The sequence below is a fragment of the Alosa sapidissima genome, chromosome 16 (genome assembly GCF_018492685.1).
Source record: "Alosa sapidissima isolate fAloSap1 chromosome 16, fAloSap1.pri, whole genome shotgun sequence".
Taxonomy (NCBI): domain Eukaryota; kingdom Metazoa; phylum Chordata; class Actinopteri; order Clupeiformes; family Clupeidae; genus Alosa; species Alosa sapidissima.
In genome coordinates this window covers 12,953,089-12,978,787 of record NC_055972.1, presented here as the reverse complement: position 1 = coordinate 12,978,787, position 25,699 = coordinate 12,953,089, and the positions used below count along the sequence as shown (strand labels likewise).

Below are 25,699 nucleotides of genomic sequence, written 5' to 3'. Positions count from 1 at the left end.
CTTCTGCCAATCACAGGGTACAGTCCAACAGCTAAGGCCCAAGCAAAGTATCTGATGCACTCACATAAATAGACACACACAGACACATATATACACACAGGTAGATATACACACACAGACAGTAGACACACACACACACAGACACATATATACACACAGGTAGATATACACACAGACAGTAGACACACACCACACACACACACACACACCATACCTGTCAACACTCCCGTTTTTCCCGGGTTTCTCCTGTATTTCAAGGTCATCTCCCAGCACCCTCCCGTTTTGTTATTTCTCCCGGAAAACTCCCGTAATTTGCATGGCCATCAAACTTCCATTTTAAAATCATTGATCCATTCAGGTTGTCAGATTGTATATGAAATACACCCTACACATACATGATCACTTAGTTTCAATTTCAAACGTTTTGTCATAGGCTAAAACCCTGGCAACCCAAAACCCAAATAAGGAAGCGGGTGCCAACTGCGCAGCCAGAGTCTCGTCGTAAGCAAGCGGGCTAGTTGAATGGCCTACTCCAGAACTAGCTGTTGTGAAATTGTTGGGAATTTAATTGATTAACACATCACATAAACTGTTATTTAGTGTTGTTGATAGCCTACACTGAACTTGTTCCCTCGGAACCAAATCTGACAGCAAGCAGCTTTGGAGTTTTGGAAGTAGGCTGCAGGCAGGCAGCTGGTGGATACATAACTGGCATGCGTAAGGTAAGGTAAAAGCAACGACCGAAATGCAGTGTTGACACACGTGTATGAAACGTATTAAATATGCAAACACTGATCCGGTATAAACACTGACCCCCCCCCCCCGAAAAAAAGATCTCCCGTTTTTGAAAAGCTAAATGTTGACAGGTATGACACACACACACCACACATATATACACACAGGTAGATATACACACAGACAGTAGACACACACACACACACACACACAGACACATATATACACACAGGTAGATATACACACAGACAGTAGACACACACACACAGGCACATATATACACACAGGTAGATATACACACAGACAGTAGACACACACACACACACACACATGCATACACACACACCAAACAGAAACAATCAAATCTTGATTGATCTTTCTCTCAGGCATGCATTTTCTTAGGCAGAAAACAAACGGCACTCATTTGTGTGACACTGTCAGCTCAGAGTGCACCTCCTCCTCTTCATCTCCGTGATCCTCCTCATCCACCTCCTCCTCTGGCGCGGCACACTTGAGCACTTGAGTTGGAGCGCTCCAGGGCCGTGTTGAGAGGGAAACTCTCCCGCGTCCTGCCTTGATCGTGTGCATGGAGTGGACGAGGCTTTGAACATCAGTCGGCCTTTCTGCTGCTTTGACGCAAGGGTTCCCCCCCCCCCCCCCCATGTCTCATTCAGCCCCAGGCTGGAAGCTCTGATTACTGCAGCTTTTTTAAAAAGTAGACATACACCCACCCACCCACACACACACACACACACACACACACACACACACACACATACTCATCCACACCAGCCTGTAGACATCGCCGAGAGGCCTTTTGTCAAAGAGGAAGTTGAAAGTAAAAGGGGGGGTCAGCTCAGGTTTTCGTTTACAGGCTGTCTGCCAAATCGCCGATTGGTATCCCCTGGCCTTTGCTGTGGTAATTCGTTGACATCCATAATTGTGAGGAAATGAGAAACTTCAGTGAACGTCAGTGGAAGGAAAGAGAGGTACCCACGCTTGGAGAGGAAGAGAGAGAGAGAGAGAGAGAGAGAGAGAGAGAGAGACAGGGAGAGAGAGAGAGAGAGAGAGAGAGAGAGAGACAGGGAGAGACAGGGAGAGAGAGAGAGACAGGGAGAGAGAGAGAGAGACAGGGAGAGAGAGAATGGCCATCGAAAGTCAATTATCCATACAAATGCATGTGAAATGACACGGAAAAGGAGTACAGCGAGGGATCCCGACGGGAGGCTGATCCCCGAGCCGTGCGTGTTGTGCCCGGGCACCGGGGGAAGAGAAAGGCCCGCGTGCACGCGTGGAGACGTCCCAGCAGCTCCTCTTTTGTATCAATCAGACACTCTCGGAGCGGAAGCCGGACGATCCATGGAGCCATCGCACACACGCCCCGGGCCCCGACCACTACCACCACCACTATACCACCATCAGCGCCCGTAGTAGACGCACAAGCCTCGTTTGGCTCCCTTGAGAGGGTGCAGAGTGAGGGGGCAGTGGTGGGGGAGGTGGTAGTTGCGGGGGTCTGTGGAGGCTAGGGGGGGGTGGGGGTGGGGGTAGGAGTGGGAGATGGAGCACTGGAGCATGGGCTCTCTGAGAGGATTATTTAGATGGGGAGAGATGCAGCGGAATTGGTGCTAGAGAGTTATTGAACGAAAACGAGAGAGAGAGAGAGAGAGAAAGAGTCTGCCTAGGCTGCTTCTGCAGTCTTGGCACGAGTCTCTCTCTCTCTCTCTCTCACCTCAGCAGGCCTCTCAGAGGCTTCAGTTGGATTTAGTCAGTCTGTGGAGCTGTGCTCATTCAGCCAGGAGCACCCCTCTGTCTCTGGCTACAAATAACATTATCACAGCACTAAGAAGCTGTCTTAGAGACGTTTGTGTGCTCTGTGCACACTCTGGTCTTATTACGGCAGCGGCCATCTTTAGACGCTGTGGCAGCATCTTCCCTCGCTTTGTTGTAAGGACTGCTGTCGCAAGAATTTTAGAGTTTACAATCTACCCCAGAGTTTACAGTCTACCCCAGAGTTTACAATCTACCCCAGTAGGTCATCTTAGTTCTTTTTTCTCTTGTTGGCTTGATGAACACAGTGGTCGGAGGCAGTAACTCTGATGCTATAGAGCTGTGAGCCCACTGGATTTATTCATGGAGATCACAGGGAGTGGAGGCCTCCATCAGTCACCATCAGTTCTGCTGAAGGTCGGGTGCCTGTTGAGGGGGAACAGTTGTGCTGTCTCACCCCGAGCCGTCATGCTGAACGGTGGAGGATCCCAGGGAAGGTCATGGAGATAAGGTGGAATAGTGTTTGGCACTGGAGATAGGGAGCTGTCACAATTACTGCCATGTCGATGAAAGACCCTGTAAATATTTACCGCCTATTGGGAATGTTTGTGTGTGTCTATGTGTGTGTCAGCGTGCACAGAAACACACATGTACACACACACACACACACACGCATACATAAGTACCCATAAATACACGCAGCCAGCTTAATTCAGGAAACAAGGGATGTAGATACCTGAGGCGTTCTGCAGGGATTCTCATTTGAACTGACAGAAGCAAGCAGGTCTACGCTCTGGCCGTTACAAGAGGCAGCATGCTTCTTTCTGCATGCAGCGAGTTTCATGTTGATCTCATTTCCCTGATGCCTCAGGACATCACTGCAGTCTCTCACCATCCTCCTCTTCCTCCTCTTCCTCTATTTTTTGCCATCCTCTGTTTTTTCCCTTTTTGTTTTGCGGGCCGCTGGAAGAAGCCTGCCCGTGCATTGGAGATTTGTTTATCCCCCTCGTCTCCTCTTCTCTCCTCTGGGCCGTGCTGTGCCCGACGGTGAAAGTGACCTGTCGGAGCGGAAGTGCAGCGCACACTGTTCTGTTCCTTTCCTGGGTCTTCTCTGATTCTGTCAGCTGGAATCAAGCTCGGCGGGAGGCTCCATTAGAAACAACGCGGCTGACATTTTGACTTTCTCTGTGACTTCGCCGAGTCCCCAGTGTCACGCTCATTCAGCTTGAAAGAGAGAGGGTGAGAGAGGAGAGAAGGAAAGACATTGCGTAAAAGAGAAAGAGGAATAAAAGGATAAGGTGAAAGGGTATCTCCATGAGAGAAATATAAAGAGAAATAGAAGGTAAAAGCGAGGGAATAAAAGAGAGGGTAAGAGTGCTATAGGTGAGAGAGTGTGTGAGATGGAGAGATCAACATGAGGAGGAGTGGGAAAGAATCTGCTCTAGGCGATACAAATGAAAATATATTTTTTGCTCCTGGCCAAATAGACATGGTGATAAAATGATAAAAAAAAAAAATAAAAAAAACACCGCAGGTAAATACCCTTCCCTCAAACATGCCTCCGTGGCATTTTCTTGGGTGGTAACTGGTGTATTTGAATGTAAATCAATGCAGAAATGAGAACAAAGTGCACCAGAGCGTGGCCAAAGTCTTCCCCTGCTTTCATAATGAACATGCTCCTCAAGCATCTCATTGGTTTTTGCTAGCGCTCGCATACTTAGCGTGGGGGGCTTTCACTTTAACATGAGCCCGCCTTCACATCATTTACTTATCTAGCAAATGGCTCCCAGGAGAAATGCAGTCCTCTCTGCTCAGATAAGAGGCGTGTGTGTGTGTGTGTGTGTGTGTGAAGGGGGTGGGGGGTGGGGGCTTCCCAAGACCAACGTCATATGCTAATAACACACTTTCTAATGAGAGGTAATGGTACCCATTTGCTCAGTGGCAATTGATGGGAGCCACACCACCGGCATGCCAATGCCTCTCAGTCAGGGTGACACCTTCAGGGTTTCATCTCTGGATCCTTCCCTGAGCTGAGGCAAGGCCCTCTTGAGCAGATTACTAAGAACAGGTCACATCTCACAGGTCACTCGTCTCAGCAAGGGCACACTAATAATAATAAAAAAAACTCCTCTAACTCTGTTTTTTCCCTCCTCATGGATTCAGTAATCTGAGCTGCTGTTGTCCAAGGTCAGAGAAGGCAATGTTGTGTCCTAAAGGAAAAATCAAATAACAACATCGGTAAATAAGCTGTTCTGTAAAAACGTAGTGTACATGCAACATTAATAACTGTGCTTCTCTGCCCTCTAGTCATTGAACGTGTATAAATTAGTGTAATATAAACAACTGCAAATATTGCCTCAATCCAGACTAACATGTCTAGATACACATTCAATTTCTACCGTACGCAGTACAGCGACTCTACACACCAGAGGAGTAGCCACAGGTGATGGGATTTGCCACGGCGCCTCAGACAGCTGTTGAGGTGGTGTGACACAAGACAAAGACACGTGTCTCTCGGCAAGACAGGGACAGGTTTCCTTAGTGACACGGGGAGACATGGCAGGGAAGGTGTAGCTGACCGCGTGCTCAGCGTCTGTGACAGCCTGTAAAATGACCCCCGGGGGGTGTGGGGTGGTATGATGCCGCATAGCAGCCAGTTAAGACAGTGGGCAGTGAAGATGCCACTGAAGTCCACTGGCCCCCTGGCCTGGGGAGCCAGAACTTATGTAGGTCAGCTCACAGCGCTATGATAGGGATTTTAATGTTATGTGCAAGCACTAAAAGCGAGTTGAACAATAGACGATGGACGTGTTGAACAATATTTAAAAAAATTTTCATGACTATTGAAGCACTCTCTCTCTCCCTCTCTCTCTCATATACTCTCTCTCTCACACACACACACACACACACACACACACACACACACACACAAAGCAAGAGATGGTCAGACAAGCCGAAATAGACTGAGATCTTGGCTGCGGACGCTCTCCTTGTCCTTCGCCTGTCTGTCTGGCAGTCTGCTCCGTCCATGCCAGTTATGTCTCGTCACCGAAATGGAGAACCGGGGCTTGAACCGCTTTCCGAGTCTCCAAATGGCCCCACTTATCTGTCCCAGAAAGAAATTAACCCTCATCTTACGAGCACGAGAGCTCAGACGGTCACGACCGTTGGATAACCGAATAGCACCAAGCTACTGTCCATCTGGCTTGGGCCCAAATGGCCTTAGAGGAACCAGCCCAAGTCAAAAAATATGACAGAGGATACTGTCCAGTATAGCAACATTAGCTATATAAATTATGATGACGGCAATAAAAACATTTTATACTATGTTAACAATCCATAAAGCCATAAACGTATAAAGGTAAAAGCGATGCCATGGCAAAAATCCGACCAGTGTGACCGTAGTCGTTGCCGCTCGATGCCACTTGTCCTGAGCCCACCCTGCATGGCGGAGGCAGGGAGGGAGGGGTGGAGGGAGTGGTACTGAGCTGAAGTGGATGGTGGCGTAAATCAGAGACATGGCCCCGGGCCCTGGCGATAGCTATCTGCCTCCCAGCATATCTCTGTGACATTTGGCAGCAGGGGAACGGAAGAGGAAGGGAAACAGGGGAACAGCGGTGTGATCGCTCAGTGCGTTCCAGCACACACACTCCTACACACACACACACCGACAGTATGGATATGATCCCCTGCAGCACAGGGTTCAGCATACTGATAAGACTCTCACTTCTATAGGGCTATGATAACCACCCTCTACTTTGAGAGTAATGTGTACAACTGAGGTTGGAGGTTGGGTACACAACTGATATTTAAGGACCAGGTGATCGTGTTAAAGCATTCATCAATGTTTCGTTTGTTTGTCAGGGTATGTTTGTGTAGGATGATCACCCAGAGGAGGTGCATTCATTTGTGCTGAATGGTGGGAAGGTAAAAGACCTGAACTCATAAGCCTCAAGATTCTCTCCAGGAGTTACTTTTTATGTGCTTTCACAATAAACGGCTCGTAAATTTCGCCCGTTTTGTTTTATGTGACTGGCACTCCACCAAGGCCCACTGCTAGAATGTTGGTCGAAGTGACTCTTTCAGGCGCTGCTGAAGGTTATCTCCCTGCAGAAGTCATGACTGTGGAGAAAAAAGACCAAGATAGTATGGAGCAGACAGCACACAAGTCACACATTTGTCTTGATTCATTTACATGTAGCCCAATCTAGAACGTACCGCACAATGCATGAGAGTTAGACACTAGGAAAAAAGCCGTTTAGGCATATGGAACTCTGTTGTGCAGCACACCTGTTTGCAGACATCCTGGTAGATGGGCGTTTGATGTGGAGTGGAGGTAGATGGGAGGGAGACATCAGAGAAGTTGAATGGCTCCAACAATCATCATGCTCTGCAAAGTCCATTTCACAATCAAGGCATGCACATTGTCAAAGGGATGCACGTCTCACCTCTTTGTGAGTAGGGTGATAAATCCACCTCTCTGACAGCCTTTCCCTGTGGGTCCCAGACCCAGAAACCTTGCAAAGATAAGGCACAGCAGAGCCTGGTGATACAGAGGTGCTATTTATCACTTAAAGACAAGCAAGGCACAGAGCCAATCCACTCAGTCATTACACAAACTATTTTTGCTACTGTAGGAATTTTGTTGTAGTTTTAATACGCAGCACTGTCGGTTCACTAAGTTGTACTCAATAATTTGTTAATTAATAATTAATTCAGTGGCAGTTACGTCACAAAACACATTCTGTGTGTGGCCTCTTTTTAGAACCTGTTGCTGTTCGCGCCCCTCGAGTGCAATGCTGGCGCGACCATCACTTTATGACTTTTAAATGGTACGAACAGCACGGAACACAAACAACATGCACATGTTCGCCTGGCCCCATGGAACTGACATCTACTCCTCACAGTGTGTGTGTGTGTGTGTGTGTGTGTGTGGGGGGGGTGTTCCTGACACCAGAAGCTAAAAGCTGTAGACGGCACACACAGATGAGCAGCACTGTTTGCCTCCAGCTGGCTGTGTCCTCGCTGGTGCAGAGGTTAGCACCGCCAACACAGACTGCACAGGCTCATGAATAGTGCCTCTTGGGCCGGGAACTCAGTTTGTCAAAGCGGCGCAGGAGTTCATCATCTGGCTCCGTGATGAAAAGAGGCGCAACCTGATTACGCCTTTTATTTTGGTCCTGCCGAGGAATAGGCCGGGGCGAATTAACGCTCAGAAACTGAGCTCCATAAATACCATCCATCTCTCAGCGCTGCCTCAGTCTCCCCTGCTGTCTTCTCCTCTGTCTCTGAACTCTAATATATCTCTCTCATTCTCTCTCTTTCTTCCTCTTTCTCTTTTCCTCCTTTATCCATCCTCTCTCTCTCCTTTCTTTTTTTTTGCGGAAAAACACTCTCAACTGAAACAATTTAATCTTGTAAAAAGCATGAGCCTCTCCTGATGAACCCTCCTAATGATGAAAGCAAACAAAGACATAAAAAAGAAGAATCACCCATCGAGCGTCATAAATAACCACTTGCACTGTGGGCTACACACACACACGCTATGAGTCCCAGTTTGTTTTCTGCCATATATATTTCTAACAGCCACAATTCATGGTTATTACAATGCAATTGTCTATTAATTACACATAGTTAAACATCTGCCAAGGACTGAAAGATAATCATAACTCACATTTAGTGAAGTGCTTTTTAAAAATAGCACAGATTTGTCTTACATTGGCTTGCTTGTTTTCTCCAGGAGTGGTCCTACCTACCATGTTAGGGGTCTGGTATCTATCGGTTGTGGGTGTTTTTTATGAGTGTGAAGTGAGTGTTGCGTGGTGTGACAGAGCTCACCTTGAGTGCGAGCTCATCTCTCTTATCCCCTCCTGGCGAGACAGGGCAGCGCCATTCTAGCTGCCCCTCGCATCATCAAACACACTGATAAAATGGCAACACTCCCATGACGCCATTTAAGATATGCCAAGAGGTCGTTCATCTCCCTCTCTTTCTCTCTCCTCTCTCTTTCTCTCTCACTCTCTCTGTTGCCATTGTTATCTCAGCCACAGCAATCCATCTGCCTCATAGAATGGCATTAAATCAGCCCCATGCAGATTGCCTCTCGATACCTGTATAGAGATTCCATAACAAGTCATGCTATGAGCCTCTCACTCTCAAATTCACCACTTGGCTCACATTCTAACCCAGCCCCCCAACCCACCCCACCGACAATAAAATAACAGATGATTTAGTTGACTCAGGCATTTAGTCAGTGTCTTGGGAAACTTTCACAACACTGGAGTTTGATTCGATCCTGCGGCTCCTGAGATTGAGATGCCCACGCGTGTTTGTCAGCTACTTCATGATTTATAAAAGATGGGCATTATATCTCAGGGCGTAATTCCTATTCATTACACAGACTTTCATTTAGATGATGGATGAGCTCAACCCGTTCAGCCGGACCCTGCATGAATATTCAAGAAGCCGAGCGATGAGAAGGAGAGGCGGGAGCAGGACACCTCTTGCCTCTTCCACTCTAACTCAAGTGCATGCGCAAGCTCTGCTGAAATTGTTTGGCTAAGTCATAAAGCCTTACTGACAAGGTTACTATGGAAACACTTAAAACGCTGTCTATAAGGTAGCTTTGTTCATCGCAGTGCCACAAAGCTTAAAAATCAAGCAGCCAGCAGTCCTCAATGGCTGCAGTACTGAGGTGAATTGGATACGGTCCATCCAAACAATGAATGGTAGGCGGAAACATTGAGTGTGGCTGGGTGACTTGGTTGTGTGTGTGTGTGTGTCTGTGTGTATGGTATGTGTAAAAACCTTTACAGTCATGAGCCAGGACTATTTCTATGAATTTGGATTGGGATACATTGTACTAAGAACAGTGATGATTCTTAAATAATAACACTGTTCATTCAAATAGCAAATACAAAAATCAAGACCTTTTCTTTCGTTTGCCTTCATAATACCTATATTGTGATCAGAATCTATTACTATACTGTATATATGTGTTTAATTTCACACTGTGGGCAGAAACATATTTTAACTGCTTGAATGAAACACCAGTCTTTACTTCTGAAGTCAAGCTTCAGACTGCAGTCTGCCAAATCTGACATTTGCTCTATTGGATTATTACTTCAAATAAATACTTACTGTAAATGAAAAAGACCATTGATCCCAACACATGATATCAGCAAAAGGTATTGATTCTGACAGCTAGTTCCAAAGATGCACATGTCAAGAATGATAATAACTGAATAAGACTTTCAGTTCAGTTCCTGGCAAAAGTGCTTCTTTATAAACTGGGAAGAATTGTCTCTCTCATAGCCAAGAAAGAAGAAAAAAAACAGTCACCTATATCAAGTTTTATACCGCTCTTCATAGTTCAAAGAACAACTGTCGTAGCTCAGCAGTGAAAGCATATGAGAGGTCAGCAGTATTATTATGAAGTGCACTCAGTAAAAAACAAATACTGTAAATGTCTCGGCTGTGCTGGACATTGCTGCAGGTAAACATGTCCAAATGATTCAATGGAAACCACAGGGATCCCTAGCTCATATTTTGTGTCTGTATAACCTGTCTAAAGATGCTATTGTAAGACCACTGAAGTAATTTATACTTACAGTATTGTATTATGTAACTGTAAAGTGTTCATACTATTAAGATGGCATTTAAACAACCTAGGAGGCCTATATAAAACTATGACACATGCAATTGTCTCTTAGTGATGCAGACTATCATTGGTCCAACTGCAGACATTGATTTCAAAGTGTGAGCTTGAAAATGCCAAAGAGAACCTTAGGTGCTGCTGAAGGGAAGAGGGAACGTTTCTCAGACCTTTCCAATGTGTTGTAGCTTTTTCAGAGTCTCACTTCTCAGAGCCCTCCGATAATACTATATATTAGGGGGGGCAGAATTATTGTCTATTGTAGGGCCCAATTTTCTAGCAGCACCCCTGCCTATGACAGAGGCCATTTTGCGAGAGTGCAATCGTGTGAACAGCCATCCTTTTCTTTTGTTTTTGTTATTGCAGTAAATTCTGCCATTATCCTGGTGGGGTGGGGGGGGGGGGTGCAAAAGAAAGGCACTTTCAAATCAGGTTTAACAAATCATTTCAAAAGCCTCTTGTCCCATATCAAGACAGGTGAAGCCAAGAGTGCACAATGTGACAAATTCACCACTTACGGTCCAGGTTTGAGGATATTATTTGCAACTGTCGTCTCATTCAAAACAAATATAGACCACCGGAAAATGGAACACCTTGAACTCAAAGAAATACACATATGAACTTGAAAAAACAAAACACATACACATGGTGCATATTTCAAGACTGCCTGGGTCCAACTACAATTATTACAAACTCAGTGACATGCAGTCTGGTTTGTCAAATAAGGCAGTAACTTTTTCAGTACAGATTCTTAGGTAGGATTTGTGACTTGTACTTTGTTTATATTTGTTTATGTTCAATACACTTGGCATAGTAGTAGTGATACACAAGACAGGACAAAAGCCATGCACGCACATTATATACACATGTCCACTCTTGTGTCCACTCTGAATTCTTTAATGAAATTTGTTCTTGACAGCGCAGCCCAAAATGACTTGGGGCAGATTTTGGTTATCATGGCAACAGTGTGGTAGCTAGAGCTTGCATTAGCCTTTCCTGGTCAGTAAGCACACCAACAGCATGACACACTCATACAATACCTCTCTCCAGGCTAGGACACTCATATCATTCATAAATGGACCAAGAAATGAATCAGAATCTGCTCCTGTTGAGAGAACATTGAGATCTTCCTGTGAATACCTTTTAGTTGGGTTTTTTAAAGATTACAGTAGAGTGGTGCTTGTTTTTCATGTGTTGCTGCCTAGCTACAAAGAATCCAGGTGACGGCACAATCCTGCTTAGGTGATGCTGCTGCAACCCCATTATATTTCAAGCTGACCTTTTAATTGTATTTCAACACCCATACACATCCTGCCTCCCTCACTCGTTCAAACAACCACACACACACACACACACACACACACACACACACACACACACACACACACACAGAAAGATGTCTTAGAATGCAACAAGATGAATAATTCTGAAGTAAGTCCTCAAGCATGTGCTTGACCTCACAAAGTAAAGGGCATTCTGAAACATCAGCATAGCCTACCCTAGTGTGCACAACTGCACAAAATGACTCCGCTCTTCTAAGTAGTTCCTGTTCAGCAGATATGGGCGATGATGATGGAAAGATTGACTAAGGAGAGTTCAGGAGAAAAGACAGGTAACTCTTTGTCCATACAAGTTGTTTAGATAAAAAAAACACAGTTTTAAATGTGAGGCTTTTGTTAAAACAACACCTTATCATTGTTTATTTCTCTCCATGATGCACATTTCCTTGTTTCCTTCCCTTTTCCCTGAGCCTTGGATGGAAATCGATGGTCTCTTACGTGAGTGTCAATGTGAAGATTGATAGCCGACAGAGCTTCTTTTGTTGATAAATAAATAAAATGGCAGTGCTGCTCTTCATAAGGTAGCCTACCTCTCAGAAACTGTGTCTGGGTTAAGCTCTGAGTGAGCCCTGGTCCGTTTGTAAAGCAGCCATTTCAGGTCACTCCAAGCCTGCTAATACAGCCAGTCTCTCCAGTGAGGGTGCCATAGCAACTGAGGAAACATCTGTGATTTCAGAGGCATTGTGGTCAGTGACCATGGCAGGATCAGCCTCACAGAGCTATCATCAAATGTGTGTATAAAATGAAATAAAAAGAAGCTGTTGCAGTCCTGTCTGCATTAGACCAGTTCGGTACAGAATCATGTAGGTTGGTGTGAGCTCCCACATTTTATTAACTGTTTCTATTTTTTTAGGTTTTCTCAAACAGCAATGTGTCCCCTATAATCGATATGTGCACATGTAACAGCATTCAGTGAAAGCCATACTGAGACAGACAAGACAATAATTCCCCTACAGGCCTTTTCGTCTTTATTTTTATGAATGAAACATTTCACTAGTGCACTCCCACCAATCGTTCCTCTCCCTGACAGGTCTCCAGTCAAATGCTGATGGCAGCTCTTTCTGAGCGGCCACATTGCCTCCTAGTAGATGTATTGCGCCTAAATACAACCACTGTGACTGATTTGTAGCTTCTGCCATTGCATGGCTCCTTCAAGCCCTCATGTGATCCAGTCCCTCTTAAATTCAGATGATGAAGACCTCAGATTGATGCTGTGTTCATACTCATTTGTTCCTATCTCTTTGTTTTCGTGCTTTCAATGTCAACCTTTTTAATAATGTTAATAATTCATGTCCATAAATCAGCAGGCCAAGTTTTCAATTATATGCATTAACATAATCTTTAAATGATTTGAATTCACAAATTATACACAACTGGCACACAAACGTTAGCCGTAGGCAACTGGCCTTGGTGGTTGCTGCTATATAAAAGGACTGTGCCGAATCCGTTTATTCCACGTAAAGCTCATATTTTAAGATGCTGTTCAGTGTGAGTTCAATAAAGCTGGAGCCAGGTCGGTTGTCTCTTTAAATCAACTCTACGGTGTTGATGTGCCCCGGAGCTGAGGTGGTTAGAACCATTCCCACCTCTACTGCAGAGAGCTTGACCAAATAGGCGCTCAAGACCGCTTCAACCCTAACGGCAGAAGCCTGTAGTCCCGTTAGTGCTCTTGCTCCGCGGACACTTGCAGCTTTCGAAACAGTGGACTATTTGCCAGCTTCAGTCCTTCTCTGGCGGAGTTATTTTTGTGGCGCATCATCATGGTGAATGACATTGTTTAACCTCGATTTTCCCTCTCTTTATTCCATCCGCAGAACACAGTGGCTGTCGCGTCAATCCATTTACCGCTGGCTGCTGCTGCTGCTGCCGCCCCTAGCACATCTGCGTTGCAATCTGTTGATAACTCCACTTGCAAGCTGCAGTTTATTGTCTTTCGCAATGGGAAACTCTTTCCTTGCACAGGGAATTCGTCGAACCTCGCCGATGATGGGAAACGTAGGAGTGTTGCAACACCAGTTGCTTTCACCAAATTAGGTAAGATGGGTATTGTCATCTCGGCCATTCCACCCTTGCAGTCTCTTACCGGCAATTACGAGACTGCTGAATGACTAATACTTGTAAAAAAGGGGCGGTGGTAGATTTGTTTTTTTTCTTTTTTTAAATCTCATTTTTTATTGTCTTGATGTGCATCCCTAACTGTTCCGTCTGATGCTTCCTACAATGAGTTAGCCTAAATGTCAACATAAATTGCATTTAAGGCAGGCACATTGTGTGAGGTAGGAAATACCTATCAAATCACTTAGCATCTGTATGCTGCGCACGTTTTCCGAATTTAATGCAAGTTCTGTCCGGAAAGGTATTTTGTTTTAAATCCTTACTGGAGAATTATTAAACGCATTGATATTTCCTTAGACTATATTTACACATTGGCATAAGCTTGTTTTGTTTACCATGAAAAATTTGTTTACCGTGATGCACGAATGTATAATAGGCAAAATAAGAAATTTATCACGTAGACATACACGTGTGTGCTAGCGTGCGTGCATGTGTGCTTGTGTGTGTTATTAGCCCGGGCGTGCGTGCCAGCATGCGTGCGTCTTGTGAAGCACACGAGTAGCAGCATAGCCTACACAGCTACACACACAGCACTTAAGGACTTATTTCCACTTGGGTTACCTGATTCAATGTCTTGCTCCTCCGCAGATGGCTGCAGCTTGGGGAGCGCCGTGCAGCCCGTCACCATCGCTCTCAGGCACTTGGCTCTGGGTGTAGACCCTACCGCTGCTTACTGGGACTTTGACCTGCTCGATGGACACGGCGGCTGGAGAGCAGAGGGGTGCAACATAACGGGCTCGGTGGGCAACACGACTACCATTTACTGCACTCATCACAAGAACTTTGCAGTTCTAATGGTAAGTGCCACTTTAACCCCCCCCCCCCCCCCACACACACACACACACACTTGTCTCCATGTCCTTTTCACTTTGCCCAAAAAAAGTACTGCCCTGTCCTTCCTCCACAGTCCCACCTTCCCCGCATGGCTGTTTGGTTTTGAGTGTTTCAGATGCCCCCTGTCTCCACCGCGAGTCACGTGTTTCGTCAGAAACCTCGGGTCTGTCCGGAGATGCTGCTTCTAAATTTTAATCCCTTAAACGGTTCCCTCGTTTCTATCATCTGGCGGAAGAAACAGGAGGAAAACATGGCGAAAAGTGCGAAGTCTGGATATCTTAAAGAAGTTATGTGTTTTGGGGAGTATGAAGAAGTTCTTGGCTACACGTTTTGGCTTTTATGTTGTCTGGCAATACGGCAGTGGGAATGGAAAGGATCTTCCAAAGCTCTCCAACGACTCGTCAGTACGCGCCTGCGAGCGCAAGTGGCGCACTAATTGGCTGCAACCTCTGCCGCCTAGACGGACTACCGCTGCTCAGAGGAATCGCAGCATCATATACATGTATCTATCATTTTCAACTAGGACATTTTTTGGTCATAGCCTACGTTTCGGGACGCCTTCTACTGCCGACGCTCAGAAACGATTTGATTTCATGTGGATATTACCCTTAGCGCAATGGCATCTCGTCGCTCAGTCGCTCCGTAGTGCTCCCATGCGCGTCGCCCGCGTTCGGACGCGCAGAAATCCTCCGGATGTTTACCGAAGAGTGGGACTCGCTAGACTGGGAGGTCAGTTTCTTAGCTATGCATGATTGCGAGCTGTCGTGCATTTTGACTTTTGTTGGATTCATGTGGTGTAGCAGTGGCTTTGTTCAGTTTAATGTGTGTGGTTTTTTTTTTTTTTGTAATATTAGAATGACAAAAGTCGCGTCGCCGAATTGTAAATGCTTAACACGGAATTTGAAAGCGACAGTGGTGTTAGAAAGTCAAACAGCGTTTGGAATGTGTGTATGTGTGTGTAGAATGCCGGTCTTGAGGGTATAGCCTATGTCAGATTGTCACTGTACGGAGCCGAAGCAATGTAACGTTATATATTTAACATCGAGCTTCCGCAAGCCCATCTCCGTTCGCTGGAGCTCGGTGTTACGCACATACATGCTTTGCAACGACGATCTGCCGTCTCGTTTAGACGGTGCTATATGATCCCAAGACCAAAGTGAGATCAGAAAGCAATTCTGTAAATGGAAGTGACAGCAGATTAATGGTTTGAACTTGAGGCGCGTTAAAGAAGGGGAGGGGAGCGTTGAAGTATCATTGGCAGAATTGGCAGCGTAGTGCTTTTCATTGTGTGTGTGTGTGTGTGTGTGTGTGTGTGTGTGTGTGTGTGTGTGTGTGTGTGTGTGTGTGTGCGTGCGTGCGCGCGAGTGTATGTGTGCCTGTGTGTAGGGATTGTGCGTTTGCTAATGCAGTCACCACACCCGCAGTTCTCTCTCAGTCACCCTCTCTCTCTCTCTCTCCCCCCCTTCCCCCTCTCTCTCTTTCTCTCTCTCTGTCTCTCATTCCCTTACTCCCCCCTCTCTCCCTCCCTCTGCAGTGCCCAAAGACATGGACATCGCATAATTTGTGATGCTGTCCTTATCAATTCTGTGAATTGTTGTCCGGGCTTACTGAACCTGTTGCATGATCTATTTTCTGACACAAAACTATTCAGGCTTTTAAGAGCTACAACTTCACAAACCTGAAACCTCTCCTGAAAACTGGTGTCATTTGCTTTCTTTGCATCAGAATCAACCTGTATTCACATTTATCCACACATATAATACTTTTCTCCCAAGAACACAGTCAGGTCACATAGAAATTAATCAGGAAAGTTGTATAAAGGAGAGTGTAACCTGGACATCATGAGATCCTCTTGAACTTAGCGCTAGCTTTGATTGAAGCTACAGAGTCTTTTTTTTTGCTTTGTGTTCCTAAAATAGTCATTAGTTCTAATGATGAGCCTTGTTGTTCAAATACCTTTCCAGCTTTCCCTTTGAAATAATACAAATAAAACATATCATATGGAGTAGACAGTGACTGAAAAAAGGAATTCACATTTTCTGAAAGGCGCGTCTGCTCTCATCATATGCTTTTATTAGCATACAGTAAGAAGCCTTGATTAGACTACAAATGGTGTGTTTGTCCCTTGAGATCAATTTCCATATTTGAACAAATGCATTGGAAATTTTAATGAGCTTCCATTTTTTCCCCCGTTACATGGCCTCATCAAATGTTAGATAAGTCCGGTTTGAGATATGTTCTGTGTGGCAGGCTATGGTGTCTGTGCTCTCCCCACCCTGCTGATGGCTGTGACAACCTGATTCCCCCAATTATATTCAGCTATGACCTTCCCCCTGACAAAGTCCCCAGAGTGGAGTATGATCATCCCTGACATGGCTGGTGGAAATGTGCCTATTGATTGGGTCTATAACCCCCATGTGTTAGCTGATTCACCCAGATGCTAAGACAGAGAGGGCTGGATGGAGTGTGTGTTGCTGGTAGGGTACGTGCATGCAGCGGGGTCTCTCTCATGGGTGATGCGGCCATTATTGCTCGGCTGAAGATGATGCCCTCAGTTTGGTGCCGGCTTTCTAAAGCTGAGGAATCAGAGTCATGTTTTTCTCTGCTGCTTGTTCATTCATTTACTTTCTACATTTCTCCTTTTATTGAATGCCTTATTTTGTTATTTATTTTTTTATTATTTTTTTCTTCTCACTTATCCACCTCAGGATGCATTCAACAGATTACTTGATCACATCTAACACACTCACACACATATGTATTCTCTCTCTCTCTCTCTCTCTCCTTACCGAGTTCCTCAGAGGTGTCTAGAAAGCCCCTCAACTCCACGCTTCATTTGTTTATTCATCACATCAGCAGCAAACATGTCTTCACTCCAACCCCAATCTCCTGCTAAAGCCATTGGCTAGATCAGTCTCCAAGACATCATTTCCTCTGGGACCTCCAAGGTGCTGCATAGTCAATACCACTAGCATCATGTCGATTGCTGGAGTTGATAGTTGGTTCGCTATTTTTCAGGACCATGGACAGTGGTATCGTCTCGTCAGCGCTACCGGCTGTGCTGGTAGCCTTTCCCCACGCCACAGGCAGCCTCTTTCCCCAGTGCTGAGAACAGCAACATGTGCCAACTCTTTGAGAATCAAACACAGCAGCAGCACAGCCCCATGCAAACCTCTTGGCAAAATGGACCAGTCCTTCTGCTACGACTCCTACCTTTTTTTAATTAAATGGACTACTTCCACCATGGTCGCCGCCTTTTTTTTTTTACTGCTTCCTCAGTGTTACAAGACAATGCTGGAGGGTTTTTTCAGCACCATGGCTAGCGGCGGAAGGTTTTGTATTCTCTGCTTCAGCACCACGGACAGCGCAGGCCGCTCTCTGCTCCATGCTGCCTCGCTCGCTCGCTCTCTCTCTCTCTCTGCCTTCCCCTGTGGTTTGCCGCCTGCTCAGGCGGAGATTGGGGTGACTCACACGCAGCTCCAGCACACTGCAGAGGGTCCGCTGCTCCTCTTCATCACTCTAACAAGGCCATTCCCTGACTTGCCCATGACATATGCTTATTTACCTCATGGTCTGTTTATTCAGTGTGTCTGTGAGTGTGTGTGAGTGTGTGAGAGAGAGAGTGAGAGGAGAGAGAGAGAGACAGATGGAGAAAGAGAGAGGGAGGAAGAGTAAGAGTAAGCATTGAATAGTTTTGGTTCAACGTTATCATCAGTTCACACAGATGCAGTGTGACTGATAAAATGTTATGATTAGAGCGGCTGATTCATAGCTGCCTGACTAGCATACCCCCTCGGACAGAAAAATGGCTTCGTTACATAAAGGAACCATCTAGATAAAACGCTGCATCTCTGCAAGTCATCTGTAATGATTTGTTCAGAGTATCACCCATGACAGTTAAACCAGCAGTAGCCCTTGTGATTTGGTGATCTTTATAGCCAATCACATCCGAAATGATGCCGTTCATGTAAGAAAAGAAATGCTACAGCCTCTGTTAGCTGCTGCATAGAGAGACACAGAAAGGTGGATTACAATATGATTTTAGGACCAAACTACTCTAAATGGGTGATATTACGGTGAATGGTAGCCAGTGTATTATTCTCAGCGTGGGGGCTCTGTTGGTGGTGTATGCGTCTATGGTCACCGTAGGCTGGGAATTTGGCAGGCGGCTGTTGACACAAAAGCATTAAGTCTCACAGTGTGGGCAGAGTCCCTGTTGGCAGCCGTCTGTGGGCATGTTTGTGTTGATGTCTGGCTGTGTGGCAGGGCTGGAAAGAAAGGTGACGGCGAGCGCGCGCGAGAGAGAGAGAGAGAGAGAGAGAGAGAGAGAGAGAGAGAGAGAGAGAGAGAGAGAGAGAGAGAGAGAGGAAGAGTGAGTGAGTGAGTGTGCTAATGACTCATGAATCACTTGCCATTAGTTACCTCTGAACCACTCCCATCCCTCTCTCTCCTTCTCTGTGTCTCTCACTCTCTTGTCTCTGTGTCCGTCTATGGTTCTCTGTGTGCGTCCCCCTCTGTGTCTCTGTGCATCCCCCTCTATGTCTTTCTGTGTGTGTCCCCCTCTGTGTCTGTGTGTGTGTGTCCCCCTCTGTGTCTCTGTGTGTGTGCCACTTTGTGTCTCTGTGTGTCCCCCTCAATGTCCCTCTGGCTCTGTGGTTCTGTGGTGCTCTGGCAGAAAGAGGTGACTTTCAGAATCAGATGTATTATCCTTATCTCGTGGTAAAGAAATCCAATCTATGATAGATGTGTGTGTGTGTGTGTGTGTGTGTATAAGTATAAGTATAAGTATACTCTTTTGATCCCGTGAGGGAAATTTGGTCTCTGCATTTATCCCAATCCGTGAATTAGTGAAACACACTCAGCACACAGTGAGGTGAAGCACACACTAATCCCGGCGCAGTGAGCTGCCTGCAACAACAGTGGCGCTCGGGGAGCAGTGAGGGGTTAGGTGCCTCGCTCAAGGACCTATGAATAAATATAAATTTATTTCAAATAGACCTATAGGTAGGCTATATCAGTGTTTCTCAAAGTGTGGTCTGGGGACCACTGGTGGTCCGCAAGCTATCCCAAGTGGTCTGCGAGCAGACATGGTAAAATATAATATAGATGAGTTGTTTGCAATATGTAAATCCAAGCAGTTCTGCAACACTGTCTATGTAAGATATTCCAGTTTAAATCATATAAATCCTCTGACACAATAAGCAAAGTGCAAAGACAATAAGCAAGCTGGTTCAGTGAGTAGGCCTATTGTGTGTAGGCTAATATACTGTTGAAGTAGCCTATAGGTCTAATCTTTTTTTTTTTAGCTAGGTGGTCCATGGGTTTCTTTTTTATTGGTTAAGTAGTCCTTCTGAAAAAGTTTGAGAAACACTGGGCTATCAAATCATTAAAATATATTCAAACAGTTCAAGTTACACCTGTCCTGACCTGTCACATCTCCAGGGACTCAATCATGTTGAATCAAACGCTGCCGCCGACGTCACTGCCAAACTTTTGACAAGCGTGACAGCACAATGGTGCTATATCAATGCTATATCATTATACATAAGCCTAACATATGAAGTAAGCTACTTTTCTATGTTGGTTGCTGGCAGTTAGCTAGGCCTTACTGTTGTTTCTACTAGGCTGTAACGTGTGGAACAGGGACATGTTTAAAAGGGAGGGAGAAAGAGAGGCGCTTATTTTAGGTTACATGGGCAACATTTTCGCTAGCATATCAAGATTAAACTTAAACAAGAAAATGTTTCACTTTGCCATTTCACACATTTTAACCTAATATGGCGTTCACTAAAAAGCATAATAGATTCAAAGCCAACTCTTAACATGCCTCAAATTTGACATTAGGTTTCTAACACGACTAACTTCTGACGGATGAAAATCAACGTAGTGGTGGTTATTGCGCACTTGCAGACTGCTTTTCATTTCTCCTTTGAGTTGTCAGATACATCATCTGTGTAGCCAAACATTATGTTTTGATATAAACGTAGAGCCTTCCATATTTGCAAGTTAGCCTACCTCAGTCTGTCTCATTTGATCTGGCACTTGCTGTTGGTCTGTCGCGTCGCGTCACTTGGTACAATGACAGGTTCGCTCGCGTGACGCATGCAACAGCACCTAAGCAGATTTTCTAAAATCGTAAAGTGAACTCCTTAATATCTATGAAAAAATAAAAAGTCAAGTCATTCCAAGTCATTTGTCTCAAGTCTAAGTCAAGTCTCAAGTCATGAATAGCAAGTCAAAGTCAAGTCAAGTCTTTTATACATGTTGATCAAGCAAGTCTCAAGTCCTAAAAAATGTGACTCGAGTCTGACTCGAGTCCCCCATGTCTGGTTGTGTGTGTGTGTGTGTGTGTGTGTGTGTGTGTAAAGAGAGCAAAATATAGCGTTTATGTACATTGGGGATGTGGGCGGATGTGAACCATGTCTCCCCTCATGCGGCTCTTTGGCACAAGGTCACATCTGAAATCTGTAAAATCTCTGGCTGCTGTCCAAAAGCTCCAACCAGAGACCTGCTTACTGTTGGGAAAGTCAGTAGCCTGGAAGTCTTGCCATCCCTCTCTCCCTTCCTCCCTCTACTTCCTCCCTCTCTCCCTTCCTCCCTCCACTTCCTCCCAACTTTTTTCTGTTCTCAACAGATTGCAGTTTGCCAGTAATTTGGCATTTAATTCAGATTGTTTTCTGTCTTGAGTAATGAGCTCCAGCTCCATTGGCTGTCATTAGTTTGACCTGCGAGTTGCCGCGGCGCTCATTCCCACCTCCGCCGGCCCCCTGGACTCAGCAGATAGGCTGCATTAGGGTTTTTTCCCCTGACGCAACATATTGGATGTGATTTGCTTTGCCTTTCCCATCAAATTGCATTACTTTAACCTATTGTTATTCAAATGACTGATGCTTCGCTGTTAAGTATCTCCCATATTGTGTGTGTGTGTGTGTGTGTGTGTGTCTGGTATTTAATTTAGTGCAGCCAATTACTGTCAGTATCATACATCAAGAGAATACATTCATGCATTATAAAAATGTAAAATGTGTATAAAATACCTGCCAAATAATTCCCTAGTCACACAGCTTTTACCTTCCATTCCTGGCTCTTTGATCAGTGAATATGACAATGTTGTTTCATTGTTGCTGTCATATTTACCAGTAGTTTAGGGTCACTGTATGTTTCTGCTGACTAGATGTTTACAGAAGTATTCTTTAGCTGTATCATGAAGCCTGTGACTGTGCAGAGATGATGCTGAATCCTTAGTCACTTTAGTCCCCCTGATATAGCATACAAGAAACAGCAGGTTACAGACTATGTCTAGACACAAGAGGCATTAATGTCTTTATTAATATACTGTGTCAGTGTATTTCTAATCTTTGCAAACATTTACTACTCAGTTACCAAAATATACATCAACGTTCTTAAAGCATCAAAACATGCAGTGCATTTCAGTTAGGTCATTAACCAGACATAATGTATTCCAGAGCAACAGAGCATTGCTTTTACAAATCCTATTCAAGTCTATGAGGGAACACTGGTGTTCACTGGAGCTTCTTATGGCAAAAAGTTTGGTGTTACCATATGGTATACTCTAATGACTTATCACAGAGCCTGCTGCAATTGATGACTGTTGTTGGTAGGTCAATCACAGCTCATTTATAGATAGATAGATAGATAGATAGATAGATAGATAGATAGATAGATAGATACTTTATTGATCCCCAGGGGAAATTCAAGGTCTCAGCAGCATACATACAAGACAAACACATTCTTTAACAGCAGAAGAGTAATTAAAGTATATAGTATAAAAACACAACTAAGCAGTAAGGACAGTAGAAGATAAAGAATATGCTAAATATACAAAAATACAAATTATACTAACACTTAATACAATATATAAAAATATACTAGAATACAAATAACAAAATTACAAATTATACTAACACTTAATCTAAATCAATTCTAAAAACAGTATCCACATAGTGGTGATTAATAAATCAGAGGCGCTTGCAAAAATTGATATCCATTGTGTCCCACTGGTTCTGTCGGTGCTCAGTAAATAAATGCACGCTGACCTCGGCTCTAGTCCACTTCCTTTTTCAGCCAAAAACATTGATCTGCAGGAATGCATGCTCAGCTGGCTGGCTCTGTGCGCGTGTGTGTGTGTGTGTGTGTGTGTGTGTGTGTGTGTGTGTGTGTGTGTGTGTGTGTGTGTGTGTGTAAGAAAACCAATTTATGTGCATCTAATTTGTAGTCAGAACCCTTGCTTTCATCAGGTCAAATAGCATTTCATCCTTTTGACCCTGTGACCCTCTATTGCTTCCTCAAACACACACACACATAACTCACATACTAACCTACACACACAGACACACACACACATCCCATGCATTCCTTTGCACACCACTCTGTGCCATTCAGATTGCATGTCTCCGCTGCTGCTATCTCTCCTTCCCTCTCTTCATGTGCTATCCTTCCTTCCTCCACTGTGGCAGACACACACACACACACACGCACACACACACACACACACAGCCTTGTCATTAGTGACTGTTTATTTACGTAACTCTAACTCTTGGCTCTCCAGATAAGAACGGGGGGCAGGGGCCAGAAAATGAGATTTGTGTCACTCTGGGAAGACTAATAAGGCCAGGTGTGTGTGTGTGTGTGTGTGTCTGTGTGTGTGTGTGTGTGTGTCTGTGTGTGTGTGTCTGTGTGTGTGTGTGTGTGTGTGTCTGTGTGTGTCTGTGTGTGTGTGTGTGTGTGTATGTGTGTGTGTGTGTGTGTGTGTATGCATGTTTGGTTGGGTGGATGGTGAGGGCTATGGGGTGTCATCCTGTTCACCAAGTCTATTAAGTGCTTTTTGAATGGCTTATCAGCCAAATCACAATATTTCATTTCCATAGTGGCATTTTTTTTGTGCTGGGATCCCGGTTAGTTATATTACAACAGTTCTTTTTCTTTCATTAGTTCATCCAATTCCGTTCAGCGGTGCCATTATCGGTCTTTTTTCTGAACGGTGACGGTCCTGCTGAGGCCGTATCCTCTCGTTCTTTCATTTCGCTCGGTCATCGCCTCGCTCTGTGGACGTGTCTGCCAATGACTGATGTTGCCTCAGGGTCTGATTTTAGCTGCTATCAGTCTCGAGAATTGTACCTCTATGTAGGTGTTTGTCTGTCTGTGTGTGTGTGTGTGTGTGTGTGTGTGTGTGTGTGTGTGTGTGTGTGTGTGTGTGTGTGTGTGTGTGTGTGTGTGTGTGTGAGCCTCCCTTTCCCACGCCCACATTCTCTACATTGGCCCTTTCTCTTTGTCTCTCTTCCTGTTCCCACGTATCTCCTTTCCCACTCCTACATTTCCTCCTTATCTTAAACAATTTTGTGTGTGTGTGTGTGTAGGTTAGTATGTGAGTTATGTGTGTGTGTGTGTGTGTGTGCTCGTGACTGTGAGTGTGTGTGTGAGAGAGAGAGAGAGAGAGAGAGAGAGAGAAAGAAAAGAGAGAAAAAAAAGTGAGACTGATATGAGAACCTGCTATGGTGTTTGTGACCTGAGGGTCCACCTGCACCACCGTCATAAACCCCTCTTCCTCCTCCTCCTCCTCCTCCTCCTCCTCATGCTCATCACTCCTGGTCTAGAGCCCTTGCCTCAGCACTGCTACACTCACTCTCAGTGAAGGCCGGGCTGGGCCACACTCCCCTCCAGCCAGGGGCTGCCTCTATTCACTCCCCAGTGGGAGAGAGCAGTCAGGGCTAAGTTCAGGTGATGGGTGGTGGTGGTGATGGGGATGCTGACTGTGTGGCTGTAGGGTGTGGAAGTGGATGTGTGTTAGGGAGTTGGGGTTTCTCCTGGGCGGATGGAGGGTGAGGATGGGGAAAAGGAATCACCCACCCATGAGTACTGGAAAAGATAGAATCTGTGTGTGTGTGTGTGTGTGTGTGTGTGTGTGTGTGTGTTAGAGAGGGAGAATGAGAGAGATTGGGTATTTGTGTGTGCGTGACTCATGTTGTGCATTAGCATATCCTTGGAGATGAGCATTGGGGCACATGTGTGTGTGTGTGTGTGTGTGTGTGTGTGTGTGTGTGTGTGTGTGTGTGTGTGTGTGTGTGTGTGTGTGCCGGCATCTACACGACGACACTGTGGTTTAACTTCAAAGCTGCGCCCAATCCTCTTGCGCAATCCTATTGCTTGGGCTGAGCGATGCGCCACACTATCAAAGGTGAAAACTAATCTGGTCAGCAAACCACCTTCTCCACCCCAAACATCCCCCCCCACCCCACACACACACACACACACACACACACACACACACACACACACACACATACACCCTCACACACCCACACACACCCATAGGCCCAGAGAGTGGATCTCCAAAGCGCCAAGCGCCTAATGAGCGGCAGGCATGTAAATGGGAGGCACTGCGCTGGGATTGGGAGAGCCACTTAGGCCTTAAATGTCCCAGGTAGCGGAGCTGTCATCGGGCGAAATGGGATTGGCCACGATCACGTCAGGCAGCATGTAATCATACTGGAGAAAGAATGGAAAAAGAAGAAGAGAGATTGCCTTCGCCCTGGTGTGTGTGTGTGTGGGGGGGGGGTGTGTATCCTGGTGTGTATGTGTGTGGGGGTGTGTATTCTGTATGCAAAAGAGATATACATAAGTTTGCATCTCTGAGTGTGTGTGTGTGTGTGTGTGAGTTTATTTGGTGATTCAGAAAGCTGATTGGCCTCCTGATTACTCTTGCTGATGATCAACTATGCATATGCAGTGTATATGCGCATATTTATACTAGGGTTGGGCGATGTCGCCTAAATTGGCATTTGACGACATTGTGATGGACGATGATATCGTGGGGGGGGGGTAGTGTGGTAAACACTAATTAATTAGCCTATAGCCTAGGTATGTCTGTACAGAAATACATTTATAATGTTCTACATACAAAAATAAAAAATATATTATATAGGCTATACGGCCTGATGAAAGTGGACAGCTAAGAGAGACATACTGACCAGGCTACCGAAGTTGTGTGGAAGATCTGCTCCAAGAAAATTGTTGTGAAAGACGAATAGACAATCAATCTGAACACTTGCGTGTGCACCAACCAGCAGAATATTACACATTGCCAGCCTTCGCTGGGCCCAGCAAAAAAGCTACTTAAGACTACTATCGTGGTCACTCATTTAAAATCTTAGTACTATGCAGCATCCCACGTTATCAGGCTACCGTCTATGCTGATATGAGGGCGGCAGGAAGTGAAAGTAAAGGGCTGCGATCG

General features: G+C 45.3%; 1 protein-coding gene across 1 annotated transcript in view; it reads left to right on the top strand.

Annotated features, from left to right (window-relative positions):
- Positions 1 to 25,699, top strand: part of LOC121685590 (adhesion G protein-coupled receptor A1) — a 79,549-nt gene that overhangs the window by 25,275 nt on the left and 28,575 nt on the right. The window contains exons 6-7 of the mRNA XM_042066190.1: positions 13,311 to 13,530; positions 14,200 to 14,408. Of these exons, the coding sequence (XP_041922124.1) occupies positions 13,311 to 13,530; positions 14,200 to 14,408 (429 nt within the window). The remainder of the gene's footprint in view (positions 1 to 13,310; positions 13,531 to 14,199; positions 14,409 to 25,699) is intronic.